General features: G+C 53.5%; 1 protein-coding gene across 1 annotated transcript in view; it reads left to right on the forward strand.

Annotated features, from left to right (window-relative positions):
* The first annotated feature begins 335 nt into the window (after nt 1-335).
* Nucleotides 336-17583, forward strand: part of HRH2 (histamine receptor H2) — a 37314-nt gene continuing 20066 nt past the window's right edge. The window contains 2 exon segments of the mRNA XM_045185159.3: nt 336-537; nt 15761-17309. Of these exon segments, the coding sequence (XP_045041094.1) occupies nt 16234-17309 (1076 nt within the window). The 5' untranslated portion in view covers nt 336-537; nt 15761-16233.

Genomic DNA, 17583 nt, shown 5'->3' on the forward strand with positions numbered 1-17583 from the left:
GCTGTGGGTGGAGGCTGGTGCTGGGCCACAGCTGGGAGTTCCCTTCCATTCAGCCAATTACCGCACAGCTGGACGCTGGGTTCCTGGCCTGGCTGTGGGGGGAGTGGGCACCAGCTAAGGAAAGAAGTGAGAGAAAAAGCAGGCAGTATGACAGAAATGAAGAGGGAGAGGGAAGTGTTGGAGCCAGAGAGGGAAGGAAAGAAGGTCCAGGAAAAAGGAAAAGAGACAGCGGGTGAGAGTGTAGGACGGGGACACTGAGTGTGGACAGAGAGAAGAGCAAAGGGTGCGTGAGCACTGTGCATGTGGTGGTTGGGGGAAGGGGACAGGGAGGGAGAGAGAGAGACTTGGAGAGAAAGGAAAGGAAGGCGGTGGAGAGTGAGGAGGAGCAAGTTGGAGGCGGAGACCAGGAAGTGAGTACGAGGCTGAGGCTTGGGGCATGGGCTGTCCTCTCCATCCCTGCTGGGAGCCGGCTGGCTGAGCTGGCGCAGGCACAGGACCAAGGAGAACCGGCACCACGCTCAGCGGCAGCAGCCCCAGGTAACTCAGCCGCCGCCTCCCCGAGGGACCTGGGCTTGGGTGGGGTCCCCGGCTGTGCCTGCTTGGGGTTTCCCCGTGGCTGTCCTGTCCCTAGCCCCAGGTTCAAGCAGCTCTGCTGCTCCCTGGCTATGTGTGACCTTGGACTAGTCCCTCAGCCCAACAGCCTCAGTTTCTTCTCTGTGACCCTCGGGGTTGTACTCCTTCCCAAGGGGATGCTGCGAGCACCGGACACAGTCCCGGTCTGTCCAGGGTCGGGTGTGTGTCCCCTCTGCCCACGTGGGGTTGGATTTGCAAACTCTGCTTGTGTAGAAGGAGTTTCTGGTTTGACCCTGGGTCTGGGTGGAAGCACCAGAGCATAAAGCAACTTTCTGCCTAAGGAAGGCCAGCAGAGGGCTGGGGCAGTGAGGAGGGGGACTTTGTCCTCCAGGGCTGTTGCCCCATGCTGGGAGCTAGGATGCACAGCACTCAGCCCAGCGGGAGTTGTCCTCCAGGGGCATCTGGAGAGAGATTCACCGCTGGGATGAGCCAGGCAAGTGGCCTCGCCAGAATCCCAGTTCTCTTGCTCAGACAATGCAGCTGGCCTTCAGCAAGAGAGCCTCGGTTTCCTCCCCCACGAGGAGTTATGCTAAGGCCCACTTTGAGATGGAGTGAGGACAGGGAGGGGGCAGGGACGCACCTGCATGTTGTGGTGTCCTCCCCAAGGCAGCTGTCCTACCCTAACTTGGGAGACCAGAGTCCAGGGGACCCACACCTTTGCCTCCCTGGGACTCATCTGTCATCACCAGGTCCTCCCTGGTCTCCTTTACTAGAGATGGTTAGTCCCAACTGGGCATGAAGCAGGGCCCAGGGAATGTGGGCAGGGCAGGAGCCACCGCCCCAACACCCCGCCAGCCCAGACACATGTCCTGATGGTTCTCTAGGACATGAAATCTGTGAGATAACATGAGATGACACTTCATGTCCTGTAGAGATTCCTGGTTTTATCTCAGAACCTCCATCTCCTATTTGCAATAGGAAGTTAGAAACTCTTACCTACACATCAGTTCCCTATAGGTTCCAAAAGGCAATTAGATACATTTATTGTCCCCTCTAACCCTGAGGTAGGACGAGAACTGAATAGAACGAGAAAATAACACTTCTCTGACAGCTGCCTGTGCGGCCTGCTATGTGGCCTGCTGTGTTGCATGTACAGTAGTGGCTACAGTCACCTCAACAATCCTGGGAGGCAGGGCCAGTGGGCCCCACTCTACAGATGAGGAAAACAAGGCTGGGGGGGTGGTCCATGATGTCCACAGGGCACCCTGGCAGGAGATGCCCGTGCTGGCATTGGCCCCAGGCCTGCCTGGCTCCAGACTACTTCCAACAGCACCAGGCCAGCCCCAAGGTGGGCTGTGAAGGTGTCTGGCACCAGGCCAGGCACCTGGCAGGTGCCAACCCGATCTGCATGGATTTTCTCTTGTCCCACATGTAATAGGAAGAGCTGCTACATAATCACTGGGAAAGTGAGTCTGGAAGCTGGCAGTGGGGCTAGGGTGCCTTTGCCAAGTGATTTCTCAAGGGCCCCAGAAGGAAGGAAGTTCACTGTCAGCACCACATGGGAGGCAGAGATCAGGCTGACACCCATCCCACCTGCTCCTCCTCCTTCCTCAACCCCTTCATCCGCAGTAACCTCATCTCCATTAACCTGAGCCTGGACTGCGTTTCCTGGTTTCACGGGCACTTTCTGTTCTCCATCCTCCACTGATGACTAACTCAGTCGACTCTCCCAGATGAGATGTCTGAGGGGAAAATGAGGCCAGCTGTGGCCCATCTGCACCAGTGCCCAAGAGAAGGGGAAATGGGATTAAGCCCCAATCCCGAGGATTTAGCTCAGCCCCTGGAAGGAAGTCCCTGCTGGTGGGAAAATGGCCTTCAGACAGGCTAGAGAGGTTTCTTTGCCAAAAAGTGTTTTAAAAGAAGATGTGGACATCCAAACCAAATGATGGGAAATGAACAGAGGCTCTTTCAAATGCAAACATATTCATCGACAATCAGAGAGTGCCTAAATGTCCAAGAGGGATCAATGAAGTTATGAGATACCATGTCGCTGCTAAAAATGGAGAGTTTTTAATGAATGGAGACATGTTTATGCATATGCATATATATGGCATGGTCACAAATCTGGGGCAGGCACTTTTGAAAAAAAGACTGGAAGGAAATGAGCCAAAGAGCGTGAACAATGTTTGCCAGTAGGTGGCAGCATTATGGGATATTTGTGCCTGGACTCCGTCATTTCCGAACTTTCCAGATTTTATGCAGTGAGCACACACTTTCTGGCTTCTGGTGACAAGATAACCACTCCCACCTCCTCCTTGTCAGCACCCGAGACAGGGCTGGCACATGGACACTTGTCAATGATAGGGCCACCTCTGTGTTGAGGCCTGGCTGGCCCTTTAGAAGGGAAAGAAATACTAAATTATTTTTTTAAGATTTTATTTATTTATTTTTAGAGAGGGGAAGGGAAGGGGAAAGGGAGAGAAACATCAATGAGTGGTTGCCTCTTGCACACCCCGCAGTGGGGACCTGGCCCACAACCCAGGTATGTGCACTGACTGGGAGTCGAACCAGCGACCCTTTGGTTTGCAGGCTGGCACTCAATCCACTGAACCACACCAGCCAGGACTGAAATACTAAATTATTAATGTCTGACATCCACTGTGTTCTTACTATGTGCTCTCGATAAGCCTATGAGGTAGGTACTATCAATACCCCATTTTATAGAGAAGAAACCAAGAGTCAGATACATTCAGCCACTTGGCAGCCCAGTGTCTGTCACACACGATTCAGTCCCAGGCCATCGAAATCCAGAGCCTGCACTTCCCTAACCAGAGTCAGGAGGGCCAACAGATTCAATCCGCTGACACTGGAGCACCTGTCGCAGACACCCTGGGGGGAGCAGTGCATCTCTGCAGGTGCAGGGGTGGCTCAGCAGGGACCTCAGCATAATATTTTCAAGGTCCGTCCAAGTTGTACCATGTGTCAGCACTTCATTCCTTCTTGTGGCCAAGAGCGCATTCCTTCACCGGTCCATGGGCACGTGGGTGTTCCTACTCTCTTGGCTACTCTGAGAAATGCTGCCATGAACATTGTTGTACAGGTTTTTGCAAGGACATGCATTTTCATTTCTTTGGGGAACGTACCTACGAGCGGGATTACTAGGTCATATGGCGACTCTGTTTAACCATTTGAGGAACTGCCAGGCTGTTCTCCGCAGCAGCTGCCCCATCTCGCATTCCCACCAGCAGCGTGTGAGGGTTCCAGCGTGTCCGTTACCTGGCTTTCGGATTCTGGTCGTCGTCGTGGGTGTGAAGTGGCTTCATTGCATCGTGGGGTTGATCTGCATTCTCCTGATGGCTAATGAATCTGAACATCTTTTCTGGCGCTCATTGGTCATTTGTGTATCTTGTCAGCAGAACTGTCTATTCAGATCAGAGTCATCTTTTAAAACTTCGTTGTGTCATTCCCTTACTTAGACTGAAATGCAAACCCGACAGAGGTCTGTCCACCAGGCTGTACATGATCGGGCGCTGCCCGTGTGGGCTGCATCGCTCCCCACTCACCCTGCTGTGGCCACTCGGGCCTCAAGGTGGCAAGCTGGTTGCCCCCCAGGGCCCCCCCCACCCCAAGGCCTTTACATGGGCTGTCTCCTCTGCCAAATCACCATTTGCAAAGTCTTTCTTAGGTCAGCCACAGCGAGGCCGTCCCTGTCCTGTCTGTCTCGAGGGCTAGCACCTCCCAGGACCTTTCTAGCACATCTCAAAACTTCTTGTATAGAAGATGTCAAACTTCTTGTTTGAGATATATATATATATTTTACTATCTGATAAGAGCTGGAAGAACTGGGCTACAGACGTGACAATACCTCTCATCACCGTCACTGTGTGAACCTGGGCAAGCTACCGCCCCACCTGAGACTAGACAGGGGCACACTGGCTGATGTCCCAGGGCTTTGCTGACTCCGCCCTTCTTTGATCCTGGCTTCTGTGCGACAGCGCTGCCAGGAGGACGCAGGCCTGGCACCGTGGCTGTGAGAGAAAGGTGGCTGGAGCCAAGTTGGTCACGGATCAGAGCTGGCGGAATGGCTGATGACTGCCAGCCCTGTGGGGACGGTCTCCAGGTGCACACGGCTGCTTTGACGTGGTGCCCAGCCTCCAGGAACAGCAGAAAGAATTGTCAACAGCTCTAGGAAGGACTGGACACCTTGGCCACTTTCAGCTCTGGAATGGCCTGGTTCTCCTGGGAGAATAATCTTCTCACCTCCAAACCTCCTCTGAGCATGCGTGAGGCTCTTTGGGTGCCTGGGGCACAGAAAGCACGATGGGTGGAGGGGAGGAAGCTGAGTGGGGAGCTGGAGGAAGGCTGGGCCAAGTCCGGGCCAAGCGCTGTGCCAACTGCTTGTGTATCACGTGAGTTCAGACTCACTGAGCTCTGTGAGTGCTGGGCCATTTATTGCTCCCAACAGCCAGATAACAGGGGCTCTAGCTACTTCCTTCCACCAGCTGAGGCATCTGAGGCAGAGATACCCAGCTGCTGCTCCCTATAGCCATGCAGAGAGAAGCAGAGGGGCCAGAATGTAACCCAGGTGGCCAGTTCTAGAAGCTTCTTGCTCTTCAGCCCCACAAGCCTCTTGACCCGCCCCCACCCCCACCTGGCCCTGTGTGGTTGGGATTATCACCCCCATTTCACAGGAAGAGAAGCTGGGCTGAAAGCAAAGTCTCCTGGCTAGCATGGCCTCACGGTGAGAGCAGAGCTGGGAGCAGGACCCCCAGCTGCTGTTCCAGTCCTTCTCCTCAGGGGGCCAGAGGCTGAGATGTGGGTGGGGTGAGGGGCAGGCTGGGAGGACTGGCTTTCTAACAGAGCACAGCCCCACCTGGCTTTGCAGACCGTCAGGGCGGTCCACAGGCCGGCCCTGCACACACTTTTCCCGATGCAGACCCGTGCTCAGTTTCAGCGCTCATGTCTGCCCCCCTTCTGGCAGCCTCGGGCGCCTTCTCTCACTGAAGGGCAGACCAGCAAATGGCCGTGGGGAGGATGGTGACACTTTGAGGAGCCACTACGCTCAGCACCATCGCTTTACCGTCACATGTCATCTTCCCATTTTACAGGGAGGAAAACTGAGCCTCAGAGAGCTTCTTGGCTCCTTTGCACTGCACAGAGTTGGCTCCCTGGCGAGAGTGTGGGGCAGGCAGCCCTGGGGTCCTGAGGTGGGCTGGGGTGGTCCTGAACACCCCCTCGAGCACAGGCTGGCCTGTCTTCCTGACAAGGAGAGGGAGAGGCCGGGCTCTCTGGGCAGCTGTAGCTATAAGGATTCAACGACAATGGTTGTGTTTCCATGGCACCTATTTTCAGGGTGACCCGTCTGAGGGAAAGCAATCCCGGTAGTTACTGTAACAATAAAACAACTCCTTTTGCAATAAATTCAATCACTTTAAAAAATGTAAAGTAAAAAAATAGTGGGCTTGGCAAAAATCATGGAGGTGGGGCTGGATGGGGTGAGGCTTGGGAAACAGGATGGGACAGGCAAGTTGTACTCCGGCTGTGCAGTCTCAGCCTAGGCACTCAACCTCTCTGTGCCACACTTGCTTTGAGCCCAATTTCCCCTAAGTGCAAGAAGCTTCTACAACCAGCTACCTGGGTTACATTCTGACTGCTCCACAGAGCCCTCCTACAGACTTGAAATGAGCATGCGGGGGGGGGGCCATGGATGTGGGGAGGGCAGGGAAGACTGGGTAACCAGCTTGTAGACATGTTCCTGGCAAGTGTTAGCTGTTCGCTGCGGATAGTGTGAAGGTGGCAAGGTGACCCAGTGGCTGCAGGACGTTTTGCCTGGAAGGGCGAGCTGTGCATTGCTGGAAGGGCATAACCTTCCCAAGGGGAGGCTGGGAGGAAAAAGAACAGAGGAAGGGAAGTGCAGGGTGGCGCAGCAGCTCCTGTGGCTGCTGCTGCTGGAAGTGGTGGTGCAGACGGAGGTGGGGCTGCCGGTGGTTACGGCAGTAATCAGTAATCGTGGTGAGGCAGTAATCACGGTGAGCACAACAGGAGCAGCGGGCGTGGCCGTGGTGATGGGCACAGGGGTGGGAAAGGGTTCAGTGGAGCGCCTGACACCTGGCGAACAGGACGCTCTGCAGGGCTGCCCAGAAAAGGGGCTTGTTCGTGGACCCCAGGGCTCTTTAGGAACCTACAAAAATCTCTGCAAACTCACAGACCTACGCTTACATGTATCAGATCTAAAAGAAAACCATAAAAGTGCAATACATGTTTAACTGGGTATCTACATGTAGCACTATGACAGATAGTTGACAGCAGTAGTTCATTATACTAAATAGCTATATACAAATCGCATTTTCTGTGGAATGCACCTATATTCCAATGTGCTCGTTCTGCAGCAGGGTAAGGACTCCAAGAGAAAGAGTGTGTATGGCTCTACACTGTCTTGAAATGGCCATGGCTGACTGGCAATTACTTTGTAGGACAGAAAGCTCCCCTACCGCCAATCACTGGAGGGGTGCAAGGAGAGTGGGGTTGCCTCTCTGGGATGCTAAATAGGGGCTCCTGAACACCAGGTGGCTGCCGAGTTTTGTTTCTACCCAGATCTCTCCCATTTTATTATTTTGGGAGCTCATGACCCCTTCCCTCCTACCCCCCTCCACACACACACACACACACACACACACACAGAGTTTCTGGCAGAAACCTTTGAGATTCTAAGCCCGTCTCCTGACCTTCCTGCTAAGGAAATTGGGGCTATAGAACTTATTAGAGGTAATACAGCAACTCAGAGTCACACTAGGGACTCAAACTCTAGTCCCGATTGCCAGCCCAGGGCCCTTTCCCCCTGGGTCCCTACCCTCTGGGTGGTTTGCCCCCTGGCAGCAGAGATTTGGGCTTCGCAGCAAACATCGGCAACTGGGGCCTCACCTTTCCCAGAAGAACAAAGGCAGGATTTTTGTGTGGCCCAGTCCAACCCCTGCCCTGAAAACTCCCTCCCCGGCCCTTTCCCACAGGTGCCAACAACCCACTGCTGTCATTGGACGTTGGCCAAGTCACAAAATACCATAACCCTCAACTTCCTCACCTACAAAATGGAAATGACTAATGGTGTCCACGTAACAGGGCTGTTGCAGAGGTTAAGTGGCATAAAGTACTGGCATGTAAAGCACTGAGAATATTGCCTGGCACTTTCAGAGTGCCTGGCAAATGGAACATTACATTGTTCTGATGTTTGTTTCCGATGTGCATTTAGTCAACCCCGTAAGTATGAATATTAACCGCGCCCCAGGCAGCGCCTGCAGGGTGGAGCCTGGCCCCTCGTGCCCACATTCCAGTGGGCAGAGGGCAATAGTGGACGCAGAAGGCCCAGTGGGGGGACGGGGCCGAGGTGGTCGGCCTTGGGGGCTGAGGAGGCCCCTCTGCGGAGCTGACGTTTGCTCTGCCACTCGGACACGGACATCCAGGGCAGCAACAGTCCTCCGGCAGAGCCCCGAGGCGGGGTGCTGACATGTCTGGGGCACAGGAGCAAGGTCTGTGTGGCCAGGTACCTGCTGAGGCCTGGGGTGAAGCTGGAGGTCAGAAAGGTGAAGCGCAGATCCCAATGGGCTTGTGAGCCCCGGGGAAGGTGGAACAGGACAGCGTTGGCCAGAGAGAAGCAGGGTGGGGGTGAGTGATTAGAGGGAGTTCGGGGAGGCCAATCGAGAGCAGTCACAGAAGTCCAGGCAGGAGGTGGTGCTGGCTCGGAGCAGGACCAGGATGGTGGCAGCAGCCAGAGAGTGGCCACATCCAAGAGCGGTGTATTTCAGAGGCAGAGGCCACCGGCCTTGCTGCTGGACTGGATGTGGGGATGAGGACAGGACAGTGGTGACGCCTAAGGACAATACTAGCCTGAGCACCCAGGCGGATGAAGGGGAGGCAGAGGGTAGGAAAGAGAGGGGACCTCCCTCCACCCACACTTCCCAACTTACACACTCTGTGCCCCCTGTATCTGGAATAGGCATGTGCATGGAGCCATAAAGCAGGCTGGTGGTGGCCAGGGAGCACGGAAAGGGGGGTTGGGCGTGACAGTTCCACAGGAATGGAGCTTCCTTTTCAGGGGGTGAAAACGTTCTGGAACCAGAGATGGTGGTCGCGCAGCATGGTAAAGGTACTGAATGCTGCTGAATTGTGCGCTTTAAAATGGCTATATGACTTTTACCTCGATTTTAGAAAATGAAGGAGAGATAGAGACTTTCTCAGGCAAACAATAACTCGGGGAATTTGGCATCACCAGATGTCATCACCGCCACCAGGGAATGAACTAGACCAGGTGCATGTATTCAGGGGAGGGAGGGTGGGGTGGGGATGCGGGGGTGGCTCTAGACGCTGAGAGCCTGGGGGAACCAGGCCTGGTTTCAAAGCCCTGCCTGCCTCTTTACCAGCTGTGTGGCCTTGGACAAGTGACTTAACCTCTCTGAACCCAAGTTTCACCATCTGTCAAGTGGGAATAATAATAACCTCTGCCACACAGAGATACGAAATTATCCGTATGTGCACAGCAGTGTCCTGGCTTCTGGCCCAGGCCTCCCTGATGCTGTGGCAATGACATTCCTCATCAAAAAATGTCCTGCTCAGGGCTCAAGGGTACACATCGCAGGGGTGGGTGGAGCTCTTCCCAACCTAGGCCCAGAGTGGCTGTTATAGAACCTGCCCCAAATTCCAGACAACGTTCACCCCTGAGCTGTGCAGAGGGACTCCCCGAGGGGCCGCAATGCACCGAATGAGTCGCCGTTGAGGACAGCCCCTGGCCTTGGGCCCCAGATGGCTCAGAAGAAATGGAAGGGTGGGTCCAAAGCTCAGACCACTGGGAGGCTGGCATCTCTCTCTCTCTCTCTCTCTCTCTCTGTCTCTCTCTCTCTCATGAGCAGCCTCAACCCGAAGTCCTTTACGGTCTTGCAAGGCTTTTACCCAACACCCAGTGCATTGCGGGGAGGGAGTCACAGATCCACAACTAGAAGGATGAAGGAAGCCCTGACATGGCGAAGGGGGAAGGAAGTGTTTTGTGCTGTGAGTTCAGAGAATCCTGCCATTTCCTTGAGAAGCCCGAAGGATGGTTTCCTTCTCTGCAGGACAAGCTAAAGGCACAAGTGTCCCCGCTTCTGGGACCCATGTGGGATTCCTGACAGGGGCAGAGCTCCTCAGGGGCTGCTGCTTGGGGCCCCTCTGATGCCCTCAGCCCCAGGTACTCAGAACATGTGACACGGCTGATTCTAGGTGGAAAGTGCTGAGAAGTCATGGCTCATGAAGATGAGAAACTGCCTCCCCGGGACCCAGAGCATGGGGATAACTGGGGTGGCTGGCAGGGCTGGCTCAGGCCTCCCCTGAGCTGCCACACCCAACCCCTGGTGTACAGCAGATAAGCAGGACCCAGAGCCCTCTCTGCCTTCCAGTCACATCACCTCCATCCACACGCACCCCCATCTCCACTCCCCTCCCCAGTGTTAAAACCCACCATCTCCACCTCCAAGCTTTCACAGGGGCCATTCTCCCTGTTTGGAACCTGAATGTCCCCATCTTCACTGAGTTACCCCCTGCCCCTCAAATATCTCTACCACAGGAAGCCTCAGCATCTCCCAGACCAGCTCTGGTCCCCATTACATTTTGCTGTGCAACTGCCTGTCTCCGTCACCACAAGAGAAGCTCCAGGGAGTGTCTGCCATGCTCACCCCTGGGCCCCAGAAGCCAGCACAGTGTCTGCGAGTGCAAGGCATTCAACAACGACGGGAGGGTGGCTTTAGACGATAATGAAAATAACATCTTTACGCGGGGCTGACCCTGGGCTGCGCTGGTGGCTGCTGTCCAGCACCAGGAGAGTGTCAACCGCGTATCGCTAACCCAGGAACAGATCAAAATCCAACACTGGAAGAATGATTTCTACTGAATGTGTGTTGCTTTCCAACCATCTTAATATGATTGACCACGTTCCAGGCGCTGTTTTTCATACCTTCACCCTCGGTATTTCCACATCCACCAAGTGGAGGAGGACATATTATTACTCCCATTTTACAAATGGGGAAACTGAAGCTTGAAGAGCATGCGGTAATGTGCCCAAGGTCACCTGCTATTGAATGGCAGCCGCGGAATTAGAACCCAGATCTGGTCAATGCCAAAGTCCTTGCTTTCAGCCCCTGGGGCTCCCCTCATACAATTCTCTGATTGTCAATTTTTGCAGAATATGGGTCCAAACCCCTACTTCTCAGAACCGCCCAGAGTTGCCTCGTGCATAGTGTTGCCTGATGAATACCATTTTCTTTTCCTACTGTGAGTTATTGCCTAGAAAAATCAGATTCATCTTTCAGGCCGAGTGAGAAACCCAATCAAAAGAGACTTAACTGATTCCCCCGAATGCTGGCTGCTTGCACAGTTGCCAGCTCCCTGAGGACTATGTCCGAGCTCAGGTACTTAAACCAGAAAGGGAACTACATTGAGAAAGGAAAAGAGAGTGCTGAACTCAGTGTTCACTGAATTTGCTGGGGAGGAGACCCCAGCCACCAGACTGCTTCTTTTCTAGATGGTCTCACCTCTGTAGCTGGCAATCAGAACGTCCCATCAGTGGCATTACGTCTGGGATTTCATGAGAAGCAGTGAGAAGGGAGGGAGTTGGGGCATTGGGAAGACCTGGGTTTGCCTCCGAGTGACACCTCTGATAGTGGGTGACCCTTGACCCTACAAGACCCCACTTTTGTTGCTGCTGGGTGGCAGGATCCAGGAGGGAAATAGTATCCCAGATACCACACACTGCAACTCAATTCCTGGGGAGACACATTCTGATGGTGAATTACCAAGTACTCCACTAGGAGGAGAGTTTTCCTGGGGACCTGAAAACTCAGAATTCTATCCAATGGGGTTAAGGAATCCCTCCTTCCTGTGCACCCCAGAAAGCACAAGCCTCTGTCAGAGGGGCTAGTAGAAGGTGGAAGTGAGAGAGGATGGAGCAAGAACCTCTGGAAGACTTCCTGGAGGAGGTGACAGAAGAGGCCAGGTCTTTAAGGAAGAGTGAGGGCTCACCAGGCTTGGAAGGGAGGAAGAGCATTCTAGGCAGTGGGAATAGCATGTGCAAAGGCACAGAATCAGAATGGGCCTGGTCCTTTCCACACCAGGAGGAATTAAAAGCCACCAGATCTGTGTTTCTCCAAGTGTTCTAGGACACTAAAGGGCACGCAGCAGGCAGGAGCTGAGGCTAAAGACTGAGACAGAACCAGGTCATGGAGAACCTCGAATGCCACGCCAAGATCTATACATAGAGACACCCAAGGCACAGTGGTTGGAGCAGACTCCCCACACAGAGCCCAGCACAGGGGGGTTCGCACACACCCACGTGTGCATCCAGCACATTTAACACACTCAGCTGTGGTGGCCCTTGAGGGCTAATTGGCCAGCGCAGCCTCTGGGAGACACAGAACAAAGTAGACGCTGAGCCGGCCAAGGCCCTGTGTTATGGCTGCATTTGCTAGGTGATGACTTGGTAAATGTCAGAAGCCTCCCCAGGGGGGCAGAAAATTCTCCAGAAAATGTCTTTTCAAAGGCTGTTCAGGCAAAGATAAGAAGGTGTAGGAGGAAGCAGTGTGGCATGTGAGCCTGCAGCCCCTGTGGTCAGCCTTTGCAGTGGGGAGAGGAAGGCGCTGAAGGCTGCGGTGCTGAATTTCATACATTTCTCTCTCTCTCTCTCTCTCTCTCTCTCTCTCTCTCTCCCCCGTCCCCCCCCCCCCGCCGCCCCCCCCCCGCCCTGCCCCCACCACACACACAGAACAGATAATGACTGAATCTGCATGGACATTAGACAAGATCTAACATACATTGTATCAGTTTTTTTCAACTTTTTGTGTGTGTGTTTGAAAATTTTCACTATAAAATGTTGGGAAAGATAGGCCCATTTTCTCATACCCAGGTAGACATACTAACCAGACCCACTGCGTCCCCAAGGTGAGCATCCTCCAGCTTCCAAGGGGACCACACCCACACACCCATGCACCCATACACAGGCACACTCCTGTTACAGAGCCAACAGGAAATACTGCGTGGGTGGATGATCGGGTAGATGGATGGATGGATGGACGGGTGAACGGGGCATGGAGAGAGACGGCCAAGTTGCAGGCCCTGCCCGAGGGCCGACACAGAGCCATGTTAATAACACAAGGCAGCAGGTGCCGATGGGATAACTTGGTACAAATGCAGCAGGGGATGGTGCTCCTGCCTCCAAGCATTCAGGAAGGCGGAAGCATCTGAGCTGGGCCTTGAAAGGAGAGGAGGTGACATGAACAGGGACTTGCAGGTGAAGGAGACGGTGAGGGCAGGAATGAGAAGTGTTGCATTTGGGGCCAGGCCCAGCTGCACAATGGGAAAGTTAAGAGACAAATCCAGCTGGGAGGACGTACTGAAGTCCGACCCAAGCACAGGCCCTGTGGCAGTGCGAGCTGGGTCTGAATGCAAGCTCTCCGGCCACTTACAAGGGCGCGCCTCCTTGGCCTCTCTGAGCCTCCGTCTTCTCAGCTGTTACCCAGAGCAGCGATTTCCCTGTTGTGAGGGTGAAATGACATTTCACCTAACGTGCGTGATATCGCCTTGCCCAAGACTGTCCTCCCGGACAGTGGTGCCATGATTTGCTGAACCATCCTCCTGCTGACGGACACCCAAGTGTCTGTCACATGTCCTCCTTTTTCCATCTTCACCCAACAGTGGTCAGATTGCCACAGCCTAATTTCCCAGGAGGACCGGTGGGATCTGAGCAACCTGGAAGGTCATCCATTGTATGATAGGAATTTTTAAAGAGGTTAAGGAAAGTCGCTAAGTACTGTGCACTTAGTGTCCTGTGAACAGTGACACTAAGAAACAGTGTCCTGTGTGTGCCTGTGTCCATGCAGAGGCACAGAGAGAGAAGGGACCCAGCACACCCAACAGTTGGCAACAGACACCTCCCAGGTGTGAGGGCTTGGGTGTGTGACACCCAAATAGTTGGCCCTTTCTGTATACCTCAGGACACTTGGTTTACTGCAATAAGCAAGTCATTGCTTTGCAAGTTTGAAAGGAAAGTCAAGGAAGTGTTTTTTATGTTGGCTGTGATGTTGACAATGATGACAATGATCATGGGGGTTCCACGGCCCTCTACGGCAGTCGTTCTATCTACAGGGTTTGGGATGGACTGCGCTCCATGCAAACAATCACCAGAAACTGCTGGTACCTGAGCTGCAGAATGGAAACACAGCAGATGTGGTTCTCATTGGGAAATGGAACCACTGCTATTTTGGTCATTGCTGTGCCCCCAGCACCTGCAACCAGCATTTGGCACATTGGAGGTTCTGAAAAGTATTTGCTAGAACAGAGGGAGGGGAGAGAAAGGAAGGAAGGAAGGGAGGGAGGGAGGGAGGGAGGAAGGAAAGAAGGAAGGAAGGAAGGGAGGGAGGGAGGGAGGGAGGAAGGAAGGAAGGAAGGAAAGAAGGAAGGAAGGAAGGAAGGGAGGGAGGGAGGAAGGAAGGGAGGGAAGGGAGAGGGAAGGATGAATTTCTGATTATATATGACACCAGTTCATTCTGTTTGGAAAACCCCCAAACATTAACTAAAATGCCGGGCCAATGCCAAAATACCTATATTGCACTGTTAAGGAAACTCAGAGAATATTTTGATGAGAAATAAGGATCCTCAAAAAAAAAAAAAATACCCCTGCTGCTACGTCCCCAGAGTTGAGTGTGGTGGTTGAGAGCCATGCTGTCTGGGCTTTTATGTAATGAAAAGATCTTCTAAAAATAACTCCCAGAGGCGCAGTTCGTGAGGCTGAGTGGCTGAGCCGGCTGGAGCAGCAGAAGGTGACCAGGAGCCGTGATCTCTACACCAACACAGTGGTTACGATTAAATGATGCTTCTCACATTCAGGGTGCAGAACCACTGCAAGCAAGAGTGTGGGAGAGGCTTAAATCATGTCACTTGGAGATTAGATTGCTTCCGAGAGGCTCTGCTGTCGACTGGATTTCTGCACACTCCCAGATCCCAGAAGACTGTCGGTGCTGGGGAAAATCAGGAAGAGCTCCCATGAAAGGGTCCAGCAATCAAGCAGGGCCTTAAGCGTGTTTTGCACCCATTGGAATCATAGAATATCACCACTAGGAGGTAGTCTCTGAGATTTAGCCAAGAAGCATTGTGGGTGCGGCAACTATATGGAAGTGATTTTTGCAGTAGGACCAGAGGAAGGAAGACAGGGAGGAAGGGATTGGAAACCACCCAAATACTCCTGATAGGAGGATGATAAACTGTGGCAAGCCCCAGTTATGCAGCCATTCAAAAGATTTCGTGAGTTCTGTAACAGCTGACCTGGAAGTGGGACCACATGTGTTGCCAAATAAGAAAAGGTTTAGAGAGGTGGGTAGAGCAGGGGCCGGTTTGGGTGTGGTTAGCCAACTTCAACCGCAGTAAACCCAGCCCTCTGCCTGGTTCTGTGCTGCCTGTGAACTAAGAATGGCTTTTACATTTTTCAATAGTTTGGAAATAGTTGTATAGAGTTAGAGAAAATACAAAGAAAAATATTTTGTGACACATGAAAATCACATGAAATTCAAAGGTCACTGCTCATAGTAAAGTCTCCTTAGAGCACAGGTCTGCTTGCTCATGTGCTCGGCTGTGGAGGTGACGTCCCCTCCAGGGTGCCAGAGCTGAGTCCCTGCAGCAGAGACCATGTGGGACACAGAGCAGAAAATATTTTCCTGAAAACAGTGCGTCGGCCCTTGATCTAGGGTATGATGGCATTTTGTACAACAACTGTTCTCGGCACTGTCTCAGAGTAAGTTCATTACATTTGTGTACTTATTCATTCACTTTATGATTTATCCATCAGAGTGTTAATGCCTACCCATGGGGAACCAGCACTAAACAGTCAGATGCAGCCTGCCTTGTGGAGCCTGGAGCCTGTGTCTAGATCTTTCTTTCTCCAGTAGAAACAGTTACTCCAACCATACCTCGCACAGTGACCTGTGGTCCAGCCCCTTGCATCTGCTCCCTTCCTCCTCTACTGTATATACTGATTGCCACAGTGCCTCCCAAGAAAAGGCACTTACACTGGCCTCCTGGTATCTTGCAGGGAGGTCAAGGTCTAGAGCGAATCATCATGAATCAGGTCACTCTCTTGGTCTGTTTCAAGGTGCTCAACACTCAACCTTTGCATTTTCAGCTCCTGCTCCCCAATGTTCCCAAGAGGCAGGTGCGGCAGACCTTGACCCCTGTCACATGGATGGGAGCAGCTATCAGCGATGGAGAAGGAGGCAGCCACATCTCCACATGATCCCTCCCGCATAAAACCAAAGCCATGACCAGACAAATGCTCCAGTGCCTCAGTCTCTATGCAAGACCTGGAGAGAGGAGGAAGCCAGCTCTGCAGGGGGCGATCTGGGGACTGGAGTTTCAACCACCAACTTTGCCTCTTCTCCAGTCATGCTCATGCCCAGCACCTCCTAGGAGACTGCTTTATTTATTTGTAGAAAGACAGCACTGAGTTGTTCATTGTAGCCTCCCCACAGTTGGACACTTCCTTTCGGCTCCGCTGGGCAGCCTGGAGCCCTGTGGTCAACATAACTGACACACTGGGTCGTGGGGAGAGAAGCAGCCAGGGGCTGTGGGCAGAGGAAGGAACCTTGGGGCCCCAGGATGGAGCCCAACAACACGACCTCTTCCTCTTGTCTGGATTCTGTTGCATTCAAGATCACTGTTAGCGTGGCCCTCACTGTCCTCATTCTCATCACTATTGCTGGCAACGTGGTGGTCTGCCTGGCCGTGGGCCTGAACCGCCGGCTCCGCACTCTGACCAACTGCTTCATCGTGTCCTTGGCCATCACCGACCTGCTCCTTGGCCTCCTGGTGCTGCCCTTCTCAGCCATTTACCAGCTGTCCTGCAGGTGGAACTTTGGCAAGGTCTTCTGCAATATCTATACCAGCCTGGACGTGATGCTCTGCACAGCCTCCATCCTCAACCTCTTCATGATTAGCCTTGACCGGTACTATGCCATCACAGACCCCTTGCGCTACCCCGTGCTGGTGACCCCAACCCGGGTCGGCTTCTCCCTGGTGTTAATCTGGGCCGTCTCCATCACCTTGTCCTTCCTGCCTATCCACCTGGAGTGGAACAGCAGGAACAAGACCAGCGGTTTCAATTCCACCATTCTGTCCTGCAAAGTTCAGGTCAACTTGGTGTATGGCTTGGTGGACGGGCTGGTCACCTTCTACGTGCCTCTAGTGGTCATGTGCATCACCTACTGCCGCATCTTCAAGATCGCCCGGGATCAGGCCAAGAGGATCCATCACATCAGCTCCTGGAAGGCAGCCACCATCAGAGAGCACAAAGCCACAGTGACACTGGCTGCTGTGATGGGGGCCTTCATTGTCTGCTGGTTCCCCTACTTCACCGTGTTTGTCTACCGTGGGCTGAGAGGGGATGACGCCATCAACAAGGTCTTCGAAGCCGTCGTTCTGTGGCTGGGCTATGCCAACTCAGCCCTGAACCCCATCCTGTATGCCGCTCTGAATAGAGACTTCCGCATGGCGTACCAGCAGCTCTTGCGTTGCAGGTCTGCCAGCCGCAACGTCTATGACCCTTCTCCGAGGTCTGACAACTCTCGGTTCTCCAGGACTCAAAGCCAAGAACCCAGGCAGCAGGAAGAGAAGCCCCTGAAGCTCCAGGTGTGGCATGGGAGAGAAGCCACAGCACCTCGTGGAACCACAGACAGGTAACTTCCCTGGCTATTTGTGCCCAGGCAGGGGCACGGGGAGAGGCCCCACTAATGGTGACCATTAAGGCAGTCGCTGCTCACAAGGTGCTGGCACTCTTCGTGAGCACTTTGCGAACCTCGTGTTGTGCCATAGTACCCATAGCCCCCTCAAGGTGAAACGTTTTACCTCTATTTTAAAAGGACCACAACTTGCCCAGAACCCCAAAGCTGGGACCAGGGCAGAGGTCCCCAGATCCAGAACTTGTGGGCCCTTTTACCTAGCTGCATTGTC

Source organism: Desmodus rotundus, chromosome 6, assembly GCF_022682495.2.
Source record: "Desmodus rotundus isolate HL8 chromosome 6, HLdesRot8A.1, whole genome shotgun sequence".
Taxonomy (NCBI): Eukaryota; Metazoa; Chordata; class Mammalia; order Chiroptera; family Phyllostomidae; genus Desmodus; species Desmodus rotundus.